This window comes from Pocillopora verrucosa, chromosome 11 (assembly GCF_036669915.1).
Source record: "Pocillopora verrucosa isolate sample1 chromosome 11, ASM3666991v2, whole genome shotgun sequence".
In the NCBI taxonomy this organism is placed as follows: domain Eukaryota; kingdom Metazoa; phylum Cnidaria; class Anthozoa; order Scleractinia; family Pocilloporidae; genus Pocillopora; species Pocillopora verrucosa.
The window spans coordinates 6,853,104-6,868,871 of NC_089322.1; the positions used below are offsets into that span (position 1 = coordinate 6,853,104).

General features: G+C 37.4%; 1 protein-coding gene across 1 annotated transcript; it reads left to right on the forward strand.

Moving 5' to 3' along the window:
• The first annotated feature begins 59 nt into the window (after positions 1-59).
• On the forward strand, positions 60-14,936 carry LOC131783679 (urocanate hydratase). The gene is made up of 25 exons (XM_059100443.2): positions 60-194; positions 2,165-2,295; positions 2,836-2,929; positions 3,463-3,522; positions 3,641-3,769; positions 4,116-4,244; positions 5,253-5,309; positions 5,442-5,528; positions 6,326-6,363; positions 6,585-6,635; positions 7,028-7,090; positions 7,695-7,803; positions 7,948-8,018; positions 9,142-9,239; positions 9,374-9,446; positions 9,794-9,826; positions 10,047-10,135; positions 10,225-10,295; positions 11,192-11,290; positions 11,828-11,877; positions 12,200-12,249; positions 12,696-12,777; positions 13,096-13,144; positions 13,331-13,381; positions 13,557-14,936. The coding sequence occupies exons 1-25, from the start codon at positions 69-71 to the stop codon at positions 13,722-13,724; spliced, it is 2,058 nt and encodes a 685-aa protein (XP_058956426.2). The 5' UTR covers positions 60-68; the 3' UTR covers positions 13,725-14,936.
• Positions 14,937-15,768: the final 832 nt, after the last annotated feature.

The window sequence follows — 15,768 nt, forward strand, 5'->3', positions numbered from 1 at the left end:
GGTTGCGCATGTATTAAAAAAGACAGTTCGCTGGCAACTTGTAGTGCTTGTTATGATCTCTAGCAACAATGGCGTCTTTGAAGGACTTGTGCTGTAGTCTTCCAGTTGATCCGCTCCCACCGCCGAAAGAACGTGACAATTCTGTTCCCCATGCGCCTGTTAGGACTGTAAATCTTACTGCAGATGAACGGAGGGTATGCCTTTTTTTTTCTGTGATTGAAATCTTTTAGGATAAGAAGATCTTGAGGAGATCTTTGTGGTAACATTCTCTCTCCTAACCGCTTGCATTTGCATGGATTTCTGTTATGTAACGCTCAAGCTTTAACTATTGATCGACGAAGCTTATTTTTTTGACGGAGTATCACATGAGCATTAAAAAGTCACGCGTACATGTAATTATGCGTTTTAATCATGTTGGAGGAAATGTCATATCTGTTCTGGAATAGATTACTTCTGCACACGCTCTCTTGTGTACCCAAAGTCTAGAAGGCGCAGACCACTAATTTTATCCATCTTTACTATATAAGATTTCCATTTAATTCCAATTTAATCGATCGTTGCCTTCACCATGCAAATAACGTTGTTACAATCGAGTATCAATGCTATCATTTTATTAATTTCATGACAAATATTGATGTCAATAAATCATTGTAAAAATAGATTATTGTAATCATTTTAACCCTTTAACTCCTATGAGTAACCAAGACAGAATTTTTCCTTACAATATCAGTACAATATCAACCAGATAAGTGGTAAGAATAAAGAAAAATATCAATTTGGAGATAATTAGTTGATCCAAGACTAAATTCTCTGAACTAACATTATAAGAATTGTATGATTGACAGTAAGGAGAATTACAAATTTGATCTGGGAGGTAAAGGGTTAAATAAGAGCAGGTGTTGGAAAGTTGACAAAGTACATGCATTAAGAGTAGAAAAACAAGAAATTAAAATTACATGTGAATGTTGAAATTAAATTGTTACACTCACTCTTTTTGTAAAAGTAAGAGAAAATTAAAGGGTCTTTTTTTGATGCAGATACCATCATTAATAGACTTCCAGCATGCCAAAAAATTACTTAAAAAACTGAGCAGTGAAAAGAGCTTTAAATATTGATTGCCAAAGTGACCGACACCTAAGGACAACACCCTTAAGCATGTTAGTTTGTATAGTCAGAATTCTTTGTCAAGTTTTTTTCCAGAAGTTGTTATCCTCCTTACATTGTACTCTCTTGAAATCATGGAATTTTGATGTAAACAGTTATTTCAGATGAAAAATTTTTATAACAGTGTATTGTCATTTACTAATTCACGACAACAATATGATATTGATAAGATAGATTTCATTGTGACATAATATCAAACAAAGGCCTAAATCCTATTGTTAAGTGAATAGTGGAGATGCTGTGGCCAAACAGTAAGGGCACTGGACTCCAAGAATTCCACAGATATTTGTACAGTGTTTGACCATGGTAGACCATTCTTTTATGCTTTGGGGCTAGACACTTCTCTCTCACAGATATTCCCTTCACCTATAAATGACAGTTTAAGTGCTGAGAGGGGGTTATAACCTGCAATTGACTGGCTTCTTATCCAGGAGGAGTTTTGATACTGCCTGATGGCATGGAAACTAGATTAGGTTTAACAAGATAAATTAATTTTATCAACTGAGTTGATAATGTAAATTGGCTACTGAAAAGAGTTTTTAAAGCTGATGTTTTTACCATTAGCCCTTTGCTTCTTGCTCTAACAAAGGACTAACGCTGGAAACATCAAATCAGTTAATAAAACCAAATTATCTTGTGTTACTCTCCAACCAAAGCAGCACCACAGTTTCTTCAGAAACTTACCCCTTTATCCTAGGCACAAACCAGATGTGTCAGAGATTGCAATATTTGTTATATGTTCATCTCAGGCAAGCTCAGAAAATTGAAAGAGTTGAGAGGGAATCAAAGAGGATTGTCCATATTTTGTACAAACCTAAAAATTATTTTGTCAGAGAGGAAAAGGTTTGAATGATAACAGAAAATATGCAAAAAAAAAACAAGTCAAAACAAAAATGAAAGAGCATTAAATCAGGTGATTTTAGAATGCATAGGATTGTGAAGGAATACAGATTTTTATTGCATAAGTGGTAAGTTTGACATTTTGTCTTTTCATTTACAGTTAGCACTGCAGAATGCCTTGAGATATTTTCCACATACATGCCACTGTGTTCTTGCCCCAGAGTTTGCTGCAGAGTTGAGACAGTATGGACACATTTACATGTATCGGTTTAGACCTGACATTCAAATGAGGTAAGTATACAATATTATGTTTTAATCAATGGAAGTTTGTCCATATCTGCGAACATTAACCAAGTACTTTAGGATTTTAATGTGAATTTTTTACTGATTACCTGACAATATTAGTCAATAATCCCAATTGGTTGCTAACCATTAAAGAAAAATACAAAAAATTAAAAAGTATACTGGTATGTAAAAAAACTTAGAAAAAGTGTAACAATTTCAGGGTATTGGTTCAGTCACAAATTGCCACTGAGGGTCTTAAGTGCAATTATAAGGCTATGCTTTTCATATGTAGACGTCTTAAACAGTATATGGATGGGAACATCATGATATTTTTCAAATGCTTTTCTAATAAATTTCCCATACATTCATGTAACTTTCGCTTGCATTAGAAATTTTCATGCAAAATAAAAATAAGTTATATGGAGACTTTGTCTAGATTTTATAATTACAAGTGCCTGAATACAGAATGGTATACAAATTTTGACAGTTATTGTCAGTGATTAACTTTTCTTTTTTGAATTTATATCATGTTTTATGTTTATTCAGGGCTTATCCTATTGATGAATATCCAGCAAGGTCCAGACAAGCTGCTGCTATTATGCTGATGATAATGAACAATTTAGATCCCAGAGTAGCCCAAGTAAGCTCATATATTACATTCAAAATGGTGCTGCTGTTTCAGAATGGCAGTCTTGTCATGGTGGCACTGGATTGCACATTGATAATTCAGAGGTCAAGCCCTAACCACTTTAATAAGCTCTTCATGGGAAAGATATTTCTCTTTCACACAGGGCCTCTCTCTACACGGAATTATACATGTAAATAGCTAGATAATGGTTGGTGAACTGCTAATGAAAAAGTGATGAATTAATAATTAGATTAAGGGGGAAGGGTGTGCCCCATAATGGACTAGCATCTCATCTAAGATTCACTTTGTGTAGTAGAAACTGGGATAAGCTTAGGTTAACTGTTATATTTCTAAACATTCACTGAGGCACAAACTTAAGCAACAGAAAGTTACCTTGCACACTCAATCACACAACTGCAAACATGCTCTCTGTGTTACATGGCCCAAGTTTCACTGCGGCATAACTCCCAAATGTTATGCACACACTACAGTCAGATCTATCAGATCTTAATTATTATTTTCTACTGGCATTTTCTCCTTTTTAGTTCCCTCATGAGCTTGTAACATATGGAGGCAATGGCCAGGTCTTCTCAAATTGGGCTCAGGTATGCAATGCAGACTCAATCAGAGATTTTCAACTAAAGTCGTATTTTATTTGTTTGATATAAATGATTGAAGCATCTACATCTACTTGTGGTAGAAACTTTGTGTCCTTTTGTTTAGTTCAGGATTGTGATGCATTACTTATCAGAGATGACAGAAGAGCAGACACTCATCATGTGTTCAGGGCACCCACAGGGATTGTTTCCCAGCAGTCCTTCTGCTCCAAGAGCTGTTATTACTAATGGAATGGTAATTAAAGCAGATTATATTGTGATTATGATTATGATTTTTTAGTAAAGGGTGCTGCGACTGAGTTTACTCTGGCCAAGGCCAGTCAACATGCTCTAATCTGTTAACCCTTTAAGTCCTACTAGTGACCAAGACAGAATTTCTCCTCACACTATCAGTACAATTTCAAGTAGACAAGTAATGAGAATAAAGAAAAAATCAATTAGGGGATTATTGGTTGATCCAATTCCAAATTCTCCAAACTAACATCATATGAATTAAGTGCCAGACATTAAGGAGAATTACTAATGAAATCTTGGTAGTTAAAGGGTAATAATTTATTTTGTTGCCTGTTAAATTTATCCAGGTTATCCCTAACTACTCTTCAAGAGACATGTATGACAAACTCTTTGCACTGGGAGTGACAATGTATGGTCAGATGACAGCTGGAAGTTACTGTTACATTGGACCTCAGGGGATTGTTCATGGAACAACAGTAAGCAATGCTTAAATCATTGAATTCTAGCTTCAAGTAACTTGCAAAACTCTACCGGGGGCACTCAAGCAAACATAGATACATGTACCTCTGCCATGGTCCATTTCTCATATTGCAATCCGAGACAAAACAGTAGACAAATTTTTATTTTCTGAAAAAGCATCGTTATCGGTTTGTGCCCCCATTTAAACCTTGTTTTTTGGACCGCTTCTTTCCCTGAATAAATTCGGACCTTAATCCTTTAACTCCTGGACGTGATGAACATGTAATTTCTCCCTTTAATATCCATACATTATCCAGCAAACAGGTAACGAGAATACTCAAACTTGTGAGGTAGAAATTGCAATATTGATCTATCACCAAATTCTCATAACTAGTTAGCAAGGAAATGTGTAGCAGCTAGAAAGGAGAATTAACAATCAGATCTTAAAAGTAAAAAGGTTAAGCAGCCTGGTTGGGAACGGAAGTCTGCGATTAATAAAAGTGAATCGATATTTTAAGCTAGAATTTCACAAATGGCCTGATGCGTTTACTGTCTCCTAATTCGGCGCTACACCTTACCTTCTGCAAAATGGATGTAAACAGCGTCGACTCGATTTCCAATAGGAAATTGAACTTTTTGCCGTCGGGGTTTCCGCTCTCCGACGACGCAAATTTTGGTGATTTCACATTGTTGTTTTGCAAAGGACGGAAACATGTTGCAACATTTTGGATGGGGTTGAATCAAGTTTGAAAATGGTCAAATTTTTTTTGCAATATTTTTGATGTTGTTCGCTTTTGGTCAGCTCCTACACATCTCACAACGCAATCCAACCGTTGAATGTTGCAACAAGTTTCGTTGAAATGCTGTGAGCGTTTGACGGGACCTTGAGGTACAATGTGGTTCATTCATTGAACTTAATTTTTGCTATTGTATGACTGTTATGCAACAACCTATTTTGTAATCGAATGGACATGTACTAAAGCAATTCATAAACTTTGATGATAATGATGACTGTTTGATTCCAGATCGTTGTGTTGAACGCTGGAAGGCGACATCTAGGAGTCAATGATCTTCAGGGAAAGGTACCTAATTCACTGAGTAGTACATTTACACTGCTTTATTTATCTTCCATCAATTTTTACATGACTTTGAAGATCGGTGTTTAATGATTTTATTTCATTTTTAGTTTATTTTTCTTGTACTCCGTACATTAGGTTTTTGTCACCGCCGGTCTTGGTGGAATGAGCGGAGCCCAGGCTAAAGCGGCTGTGATTGCTGGTTGTATTGGTGTAGTGGCAGAGGTACTTTGCATTACCGTAACACAAGAATTGTAATGCGCTTTTCTAAATCGGTCAATTCTCGCTTGTTTTTCTGATCATCTGTCCTCCAATCCAGAAGTCCATCTCGGCATTCTATTCCTCATTCCCTCCATTCATCTGTACCTCAGTCCACCTAGATACAGTGTATCTATCCAAGAGCTCTACCTTTACCTTTCCGAGCGGAATCAGAAACCGCAAAGGCTCGAATCCTTACGAGGCAGACAGATTTTTTGTTGGTCCGCGCTCGTTACAAATTCGCACGAATTTCCTTGGCCTTTGCTCTTTTCTTGTACTTTTACATCTCGTTTTTGTTTATTATTCGTTTCCTGTGTAAAAGTTCATTTCCTCCTTCTTTCGTCCATCCATTTATCCACCCATTCGTCTGGTTTCCGGTCAACTCGTCACCACAACAAACTCGCCACAACTGAAGGTCAAATCACCACTGGTGGTGATTTGACTCAGACGTTTTTGTGGCGTCTAGAATGAAACTTATATTAAACAAGAGCTTAGTATAGAACCGTATGCGAACAGACACAAACCTGCTTCCCTTTTTTTCTTTTTTTCGCCCTGTAGCCACTGTTGCGCCGTTTTACTAACGGAACGCTTGGCACAGGCTACTCTTTACATCGCTCCAACAGTCTCTTTGTCAGGTCGTCCGAACATTTTCTTCCTGTTCGCTGTTCTGTTCAGCCGCCAATTTGTTATCCGTGAACTTCAGGGAGACTGACCATAAGTCTTTATTGGTCGCCCTGAATCGCTGTTTTTAACTCTATCTTCAGGTCGATGAAGCTGCATTACAGAAGAGACACGAACAAGGGTAAGATTTTCCTCATGGTATTATTGGTCCAAGCTTTTTGTCACCGCATTAGCGGACCAAACAATATTCAACGTTCCAGGAAGACTTGCACACGAGAGATTCTGTGTCAAAGTGCCCAAACGGTGACATGTGCTATTAAAGTACCTCGTTCCAGGCAACTTTGAGTTTTGCTAAGTGATATATGATGGGGATGCCCTTTGTTGTTTTTTTTTTTTATTCAGGTGGCTCATGGAATACTCATCCGATGTTGACCAATGTGTGGAGATGATCAGGTACGTGCTACGCACGGCACTTAAAAAAGCAAATAACTCTTTTAGATAACTAAGGGTTTATAAATTTTATTCTTCCTGAGCTCCTTTTTTCGATTTTGTTTTAAGGGGAAATCACATGGTGGCTTATGGCGGTAAAAAAAGATACGACAAAATTGATCAGGGAGATCGGAGAATTTTTTTTTCCATGTCGGACAGTAAGATTTCGAATAGTGAAGCTATCATATGTCTTTGGACAAATTCACTCAACAGGTGTTGTCTGCGATTGTAGATAGAATCGAGAGCTCTGGCCGGGGTTGTGTTGTGCGCTAAACTATCACTGGACCTCTCTCCACCCAAGAGTATTTAAACTGTTTTCTCTCTTAACGTAAATGACTACGCTAATTTTTTTTCAGGAAAGCGCGAGAGTCGAAGAAGCCTTGCAGCTTGGGATATCATGGCAATGTTGTCGACTTGTGGTACATATTCTTGTCTTTCCTAAACTTCTTTGTTCGTCTCGTTTTTGAAGTGATATTTTTAGTAGTCAGAGACCTTTTCAGTATACGGTCGTGAGTCAGAAATGAAAATCTATGTCGAGATTTCCCTCCATAAATCCTTTCCCATGTTTTACGAGCTTTTCATGAGGATATAAAGGGCGCTTTCTGAAAGAACTTGATTAACCCTGTAACTCCCATGGGTGACCAAGACAGAATTTCTCCTTACAACATTAATACAATATTGAATAGTGAGAATAAAGAAAAATATCAATTTGGGGATAATAAGTAAATCCAATACTGAATTCTCTAACTAACATCATAAGAATTTTATGACTGACAGTAAGGAGAATTACTAATTGGATCTGGAAGTTTAAGGGTTAAATGAGAGCTCAGATTTAAATATACTCAGCAAACTATTTGACGCGCCTTAAAAAGCGAGTGACAAATTCGTGAATGGATTTAGTTTCGTGTTTGATTGGTTGTGAAAATGGCGCAAGTTCTGCTCGCCCAAAACTAGTGCGACGCCGGATTGTTTTTCAAGCCCATTAAAACTATCCTTAAGTACTTCTTTGTTGCTTGCTTACAGGGAGCGTCTTGAACAAGAATATGAAAAGACTGGCGATCTTCTTGTGGAGCTGGGCTCGGATCAAACATCACTTCATAATCCCTTCAATGGAGGTTACTACCCTGTTCAGGTTAGTATCAGCTCGAAAGAAAATCTCTTTCTCCAGATCTCGTCTTGTCTTTTATAATCTGATTTTGCTACCCATGTGTTTTTCGTTGACACATTTCGTAAATTCATGAAGCTTCTTTGGTTGGTTGATCGTTGGTTGATCTAGGTAACCTTTGAGGAAGCTAAAAGAATTATGAAACGGGAACCAGAAAGATTCAAAGCTCTCGTCCAAGAGAGGTGAGAAAATGAGTTTCTTTCTGCTTCAAGCTGTTCAGCTGTTCACTTGTTTATTGCCAAATTTTGTCGCTATAAAATAAACTTACTTCACTTATTTTATGTTTGTACGGTGGGTTTTGTTTTCTTATGCTTTGGCTTTGCTGTTCTTGCTTTTTCGATTCTACCTTTGTCTATTTTAGCGATCTATTTTACACTTGCATCACTAGTTTGGTACATGAAGTTTTCCTAGACTGATAGAGCGCGGTAATAGTCTAAACAGACACTTGGCAGTCGGAACTACAATGCCGAGAAAGACATCGTTTTAAAAAAATTGAATGTCTATTTTTAAATAGAATTCACGAATGGCTGCATGTGTTTACGTCTCTTACGGCGAAACACCTCAACTTCAGCATAACGTTTATAAGCAGGGTTGACTTCCAAATGGAAACTACGGGGTTTCCGTTTCCAGACCACGCATATTTTAATGATTTCACATTGTTGTTTAGCAGAGGACGGCTAAGAAATGTACAAAATTTTAAAACGCACGTGCTGAGTCATTGTTTTAGCCATTAGGTTTTTTGTTTTGCCACGTTACCGTCGCCGTCGTGGTTTGCTTAAAAGGAGTTGAAGAAAACCACGCCGAGAACGTCACTAAACAAAAGGTTTAATGAGAAGAGCAGTGGCTATCCATGTGCGTTATAAATATTTGTAAATTTCTATGCGCCCTCTGCAAAACAACAACGTGAAATGACCAAACTCTGCGTTCTCTGGAAAACATGGTCGACGAAGGCTAATTTTTTTTAATTTCTATCTCTAATTTAACGCTGCGTTCCATATTCAGTTTCGAGATAGTTTTGACAGTGAGAAACAAATTAAATGACTTTAGAGTATCGCGAGATTCTTAAGTAAAACTTAAGCTCATTTTTTAACTGACGTTGTCCACGGCGTCGCCGTCGTCGTTTCTCAAATTTTATGTCACTGATACAATAACGACGGTGTGGTTCTATATTTTGCCCAAAGTAACGACAAAAGATGAATAAATGTTGCCCCGAAGGTGGCTGCTAAGCTCTAAGTTCAATAGTAGCTGGTTTGAAAATGGTTAGAAGTAGTACTTGGATAGTTACTGTTTATTGTACCATTTCAGCTTACGTCGACAAGTGGCAGCGATTAATAAACTCACTGATGGTGGAATGTTCTTTTGGGACTATGGAAATGCGTTTCTTTTAGAGGCAAGTCGTGCAGGTGAGTGTGGACACCATAGCCACTGATTAAAATTGCTTTCCCTCTTAATTTATGTTTTCCCTATGTTTTTTTAGATTTTTCCTTTTCCATCAATCTTGATTTTTCCCTTTTCTGTTTTTTTCTTATCTGCACAGGAGCTGATGTCAACAAAGAGAGTGCTCCACCGGGCGTTTTCCGTTACCCCTCTTATGTACAAGATATTATGGGGTGATGATTCATGATAAATAATTATTAACACGAAAGATTATTCTCAAAACCTTCAAAATGGTAATATTATTGGTAATTCAAGCAGTTTGGTGGCATGCAAGAGAGACCCAAGTAAGACGCAATTTTCAAGTCAGTTCTCATAGATAGCTGCAGTCTTGTCATATTTCTTCGCGAATGGTGCACTGGTGATTGATATGCATCAATCTTTAAGAGTTCCACATTTTCATCTTTGGTACATGTACCATATATGACTAATCTTTTTCCTTCCTTTCTGTCCATCTTAAGGTACGTTATTGTGCTATTCTTTGGTTCATAAACAAGATTTCCTTTTTTCTTTTTTTCCTTAGGGATATATTTTCTTTGGGATTTGGGCCGTTCAGGTGAGTTAATTACAAGGTGTTACACATGTATCGACAATGATCAAAAATCACGAGCAATGACCCTTGCAATTTAGCTGCAATTTATCATTATTAATAATATTTAATAATAACATTTAATATTTATATAGCACAAATTAACATACAGGAGGATATGATCAAATGAGCTTATTATCATTAGCGTTATCATTATTGATGTAATTCATCTTATTTCATTCCACAGGTGGGTCTGCACGACAGGCCTGGCAGCTGATTTAGCGACAACAGACGAGATTGCCAAAAAAGTCTTCCGAGAAATTATTGCGGAAGGATGTAAGTTCAAGTTCATTTGTTTGTTTGTTCGTTGGCTTCACTTTTAACAGGTTTGATTTTAGGGTATTAATTGTTTTCCTTGGTTTTAGTGCCCGCTAATGTCCAGGCGCAATATGAGGATAATTTGAAGTGGATCGAGGAGGCTCATCAACATAATCTGGTTAGACGCTATATTCTTTAATATTATATATGTAGATATATCTGCTTGGGTTGCGCTGCTGCATTCTGATTGGCTGTGTTACTCGCTATCTATGCCATCGTAGATAACGAGTAAAGTGAGTTGACTAACAGTGTGCTATTTTGAAAAAATAAAATAAAAACACGAGGTTGTCTTGTGGTGAAGTTTCAAACAGAATCGCAAATTTCATACTAAAAGAATCACATTATTCACCCTTGATTCGTATCCTTGCTAGGTAACTGGCCCTTGCCCACTTTGATTATCACAAGATAGAAATCTCGAGCCATAACTTAATTGTTCATTTTGGCACATCGTCACTATTTTAAGGAATACACAGTTAAAGGTGTTTAACACTAACCAGACCCTCCCCTCCCCCCCTCCTCTCCTTTTACTCCGCCACTCCGTCCACTACTCATGGGACGTTAAACAATGATGAAAAGAGCGATTTTCGATTGAGTGTCGTAAAACCGAAGCTAGTGTTATCACAAAGGCCAATGTGAAGAAAAGAAAATACCTTAAAGAGCCATTGAGAACTCAAAGTAAAAACAACCAAACAACCTAAAGCGCGGGAAAACGCGGACCAAGCCGTGATTGGTTTTAGAGTTGCATCTGATTGGTTGAGAAAGCGGTGCGAGTTTTCTGGACCAATCACAGAGCGAAGTAAAGCAATACCAAAGCAATCCCAGAATTCTTTCGACACTCAATTGAAAATTGCCCTAACGGTACTAAAATGAATAAATCGGATTCAGCTAAAGACATCCACGAAGTGGTGGTTCTTATTTGAACACCATTTCCAGTTCGATTTGAATATGGGAGTGCTGCTTTTGGGGAGGGACAAGGTAAAGTACTGAACAAGGGAAATTGTGTTCGACTTTCAGGTTGTTGGATCTCAAGCACGGATTTTATACTCCGATCAGCGAGGCCGCGTTGCTCTTGCAGAGGCATTTAATATGGCAATACGTGACGGGATATTGTCGGTCAGTGGTTTAGCGTTTTGACATGCATTTTTTAAACTGTGTAATGAGCAGTTTAACCCTTTCACTGCCAAGATCTCTTAAGGATAAATTCTCCGCACTGTCTACCATACAATTCGAATGATGTTATTTCAGAGAATTTGGTATCGGATCAACTAAGAATCCACTGATTGATTTTTTTTTCTTTTTCTTCATCACCTGTCTACTCATATTTTATTGATGTTGTGAGGAGAAAAGGAGAAATTCTGTCTTGGCCACTCATGGGAATGAAATGGTTCAAAGAGTGATTTTTACATTTAGTCGCTCTCCTAAGAGGATTAATATGAGGCTACACATAATAATGATAATAGGCAAACAAACAAACAAGCAACAACAACAAAAAACAAACAGCGAAAAACCGAAATAGGCTAAGCTACCCTATAATTAATAGTAGAGGATAATGAGGCACCTCATTTACAAGACCCTATTTCTTTACCACGTCTATTAAAGCATACCTCCTTCCCTAGCTAATGACTATATTAATCCACGGTACCTTTCCAGGGTTGTGTTGTTATCAGTCGGGACCACCATGATGTCAGTGGAACGGACAGGTAAACTGATAGAGCTTTATCACTGGTAGAGAATTCTTATTTAACTAAGTGCCGTCTTTTATTTTGGCTCATCTGGGGTATTATTGTAAGAACCGATCTTCATTTCGTAAAGAAGAAATTATACTTGTGAAGAAACATACTGCGATGTCAGATTACGACTAAAAGTGTTCTTTATTAGGTTTGCAACGATTTTATTGGGAAAAAAAAGAAACATTAATTTTTCCAACGTGCCTTTGGACAAGCGTTCACATAATATGTTCGTTGCTTCCTAAATCATCCCTGACTTTCTACTTTTATGCATAATGTTTTGTTTGTTTTTAAGTCCATACCGAGAGACTTCAAATGTCTACGATGGATCCAGTTTCTGTGCAGGTTTGTGGCTAAATAGTAAAGCTCTGTTCTTTTGACTTGGAGAACGCAGGATTTTCTGTTCTTATGTCTATTTTTTCTTTCTTTGTTTATTTTTTTTTTTCGTATTTTCGTTTTTTGCGTGTCTGTTTGTTGATGTTGTTCGTAAAAAGAATCTTATGCGGTTGTCACTTTGTTAACACTACACCGTAACATCCGTATGCATATTCTCCACACTGTTTTTTTTTTACATTTCTAAGACACTGACAAGAGAATTTGTTTAACAATCAAGAGCTTCTCTAGTTGTTTGATCTAAGAGTGACACTGTAAGGAGAAATAAGATGTGGAGTCACTCTTAGGTGTTCAAGGGTTAAGATAACACGTAATCTAAATGGTGCAACTGAAATAGTCATGTAAATGTTGCTATTTCCAGTTTTAATAATGTTTGCTTATATTTTTGTTTCTTGCAGACATGGCGGTTCAAAATGTAATCGGAGATTCGTTCCGTGGAGCTACATGGGTCGCTCTTCATAACGGGGGAGGAGTGGGATGGTAAGTTTTCATGACGGGGGAGGAGTGGGATAGTAAGTTTTCATAACGGGGGTGCAGTGGGATGGTAAGTCTTCATAACCGGGGTGCAGTGGGATGGTAAGTCTTAATAACTGGGCTACAGTGGGAAGGTAAGTCTTCATAACTGGGGTGCAGTGGGATGGTAAGTCTTCATAGCAAGGGTGGAGTGGGATGGTGAGATCGAATATCTCTGCCTTTCCCCGCTAAGAGAGAAACGCATCGGCAATCAGTTCTTCTTAGATGGTATAAATGGTCGTGGCTATTCAGATGTCGAGCTACTGATATTTTGTTTTCTTTTAGGGGTGAGGTTATCAATGGAGGCTTCGGTCTTGTCTTAGACGGATCAGAAGTAAGTTAAGTTGAAGATTGTTTAGGGGTTTGATTACCCAAATGTTCGTGGATGTTTATGATAAATAACTTCTCGTGCACATCTGAATAAGTGCTATTGCTGAAGGAACACTAAAGGCCTGTTTATTGGGTTATACTTGCGCTTTGAGTAACAAATTCTTTCCTCTTTTTTTCCGTTCTATGACAGGAGGCCAGTAAAAGAGCTCGTATGATGTTATCATGGGACGTCAGTAACGGAGTAAGAGAAGACTTGTTTTTTCTAACCCTCAAAAAGTAATGAATTGGTAACGTTGGTAAAATTTTGCTTACTGATATATGGTATTCAATAGCTTTGTCTCTCCTTCCTTTCCCCCGAATACTTAAAATCGTGTCCAGATTGGTGCCTCCATTCTAGAATTTCACCTTTAATGTAGGTCGCTCGCCGCTGTTGGTCAGGGAATCTTCACGCCAAACAAGCCATCTGCAAAGCCATGAAGGAGAATGAGTTACTCAAAGTGACAATCCCTTACTTAGTGGAGGACTTGACTTTATTGGACAATGCCTTGAACAGTAGTCAAGAATTGCCTGGAGATGCAAACTAAGAAAAAGGAAAGATAATTCTAACATCAAATAAAGAGTTCATCACAGCGATATCTTATTCGAGGGAAAAGAAATATTAGAACAAAGAAAGAAAAAAAAAATAAGGGGAAATTGGTGAGAGGTATAAATAAACATCAGTCTACCTCGCCAAATAGCCAAAACTCGAGGAAAATGAGCTGGTTTGTTTTGCGTTGACAAAATTTGATCATTGGGTGATAATGATAATGGTGGGAATGATAATTGTAATGTAGCTCTGAACATACCACGAAGTGGTTCTTCTGGTCCACTGTTTCCAGTTCGAGTTGAATTTGGAATGTTGGTTTTTTTTTTTTTGGGGGGGGGGGAGGGAAGAAAACAGGAGTACCCGAAGAAAACCCTCGTAGCAAGAACAAGAACCAACAACTCAACCCCCCTATGTGACGACACTGCAGTGGGTGAAGAGAACTCCTGCCATTGTGCCATCCCCGCTTCTCATAGAGTGGGGATGGCCTGGATAGTGGTTGATAGCATTGTGGAAATACCCCATTGCTCTCAAATGAACAAAATAACAGCTCTTAGAGGTCGTACAAAAATCAATCTGTTTGTTGAAAAGTTGACACTCGGGGCAAATGAGCTGGTTCGCAAATGGTTCAACAATATTGATATCTTATTATAAACAATATTGAAGTACAACGTCCAGTGTATTCCGTGGTGCAAAAATGTGATCGAGGTGATCATTCCGTGTGTTGGGCGTAAATTCTTATTTTAAGTTATGTTACCCAGGTCTCGGTTTCGTATGTTGGGTAACGCTCATGTTATTTGATAAAACTCGCAATCTTAGTCACTTAACGTAACACCATCATAAAAATGAACTGAGATCTGTGTAATTCAATTCGCTGTTGGGTTCGAGGTCGCGGAATTGTTCAAATTGATTGTAACTTCACAATGCCTGAGAGTGTAAAAAGGTTATCAATACTAAGTAATCAAGTTTTCTTAGTACTTTGCATTTGTTAAGTTACGTTCGACATACTAGTTTAACTTAAACTCCAATTTAAAGAGGGAGCCTCACCCATAAGCCTTCATGGCTTTTTGAGACTTCCTCGCCTTTTCCTTTTTCTATTTTCTATTTCTCGTGTATTATTAAATTAACTTTGTTCCCCGTTTAATATATAATAATGGTAAAATGATAAATAAACAAATAAATAATATATGCAAATATACTAAGATGAATTATCTACTGATTTGTTCTCTAGCTTTGCTAACTGGCAAATTTGTGAAATGTTATCTTCACTTCTTTCATACTAACCTATGTTAGAATTATTGTCATCAAGTTATTGTTATTTATTTGTCTATTTATTTATTTTTGTATTCAAAGACACACTCTTTACTAATTCACAAACCTCACGTAATGCGAAGTGACTAGTATAGTCATAATATATATAATGGTATATTCTTTGACATGTACTTAAAGTGAAAATGGTACTGCGAGAAATGAGTGATCACAACCTTTATTTTGCTCAGGTCACATCAAGCCATCCAAATCTTTATATCAAAACGGATTCCTCAAAAGAAAAAAAAAAGAAAAAAATTCGCATCGTCACGTTTTAAGAGATTAATTTTATCTCCCATTTACCTGCTTAACTCGTAATGCCCCATCTTCTAACAAAAATCGTTTTTCCGTGACAATAGACATTAAATTTGCCCACAGGAAAGATGCCATGGGAAAAGAGATAACGGCCTTATTGTTTTGGCGGTATTGTGAGATTAATAATATCTCTAGAGGAAGAGAAAGAGGAACAAAAACAAAACTTTCTTCATAGGTGCAAGTAATGTTTCTATGGGGACAGAAGGAAATTTGCTCCCTGGTTCTTGAGCAGCAGACGTTGCGTAACCAATGGGTTTCTCGGGATCCCCAAAGGTTTTCTGAATTTCCTTGTAAAAACATGGGAGCTTTTTCGTGCACTTCTTTATGACAGAATTAACATACCACAAGTACCACTTACAAAGACATTAATCTCTTGCTCTTACGCTATAGATAATATTAGTGCCTTTTCAGGCCTTTTATTT